Consider the following 580-nt stretch of genomic DNA (forward strand, 5'->3'; position numbering starts at 1 on the left):
GTTTGTCCTCTGATTACTTTTCATTTGTCTGTCTGCACGCGGAATGGCCGAGGCTGGGGTATGTGCTGTTGGGGTGCAAGGGGAGGGGGAAGGGGGAAAGAAGGGGGATGGTGGTGGTAGGAGGCTTTGACTGACCCTTACACAAACAAGCAGCATAATGTTAGGGGCGGGTCCACACCACACGTGCTAGCCACGTGACAACAGAGCCAATTAATTAAGACAGGATATGTCGCAGGCCATAATTCGCCGGCCGTTCTGATGGGATAACGCGATGATAAATATAACGGTGGCGGATCGCCGGGCTGTCATCGCTACGGGCCGGGCGAGGGCACACACCATATCGCTTGTTTTGTTTGCAGCGCCTCGTTTGCCTTTGTTTTATTGTTTGTGTTTGTGCTGCAGGCAGCAAGGCCTACCTGACGCCCACGATGGACAGCAGCACGGCGAGGAGCGGCCCCGCCGTGAGGACGCACGCCAGGAACACGATCTGCATGTCGGAGTAGCCTGCAACAGAGAGAGAGAGGAGGAGCAGGGTTAGTCCAGGGGAGAGAGAGGGGAGGAGAGAGGGAGGGAGAGGGAG

General features: G+C 56.9%; 1 protein-coding gene across 1 annotated transcript in view; it reads right to left on the bottom strand.

The window, feature by feature from the left end:
* Positions 1–580, bottom strand: part of LOC113206354 (SKI family transcriptional corepressor 2-like) — a 63,899-nt gene that overhangs the window by 30,509 nt on the left and 32,810 nt on the right. The window contains exon 3 of the mRNA XM_052264139.1: positions 417–504. Within this exon, the coding sequence (XP_052120099.1) occupies positions 417–504 (88 nt within the window). The remainder of the gene's footprint in view (positions 1–416; positions 505–580) is intronic.

The sequence above is a fragment of the Frankliniella occidentalis genome, unplaced genomic scaffold (assembly GCF_000697945.3).
Source record: "Frankliniella occidentalis isolate FOCC.00 unplaced genomic scaffold, Focc_3.1 Scaffold16, whole genome shotgun sequence".
Lineage (NCBI taxonomy): Eukaryota > Metazoa > Arthropoda > Insecta > Thysanoptera > Thripidae > Frankliniella > Frankliniella occidentalis.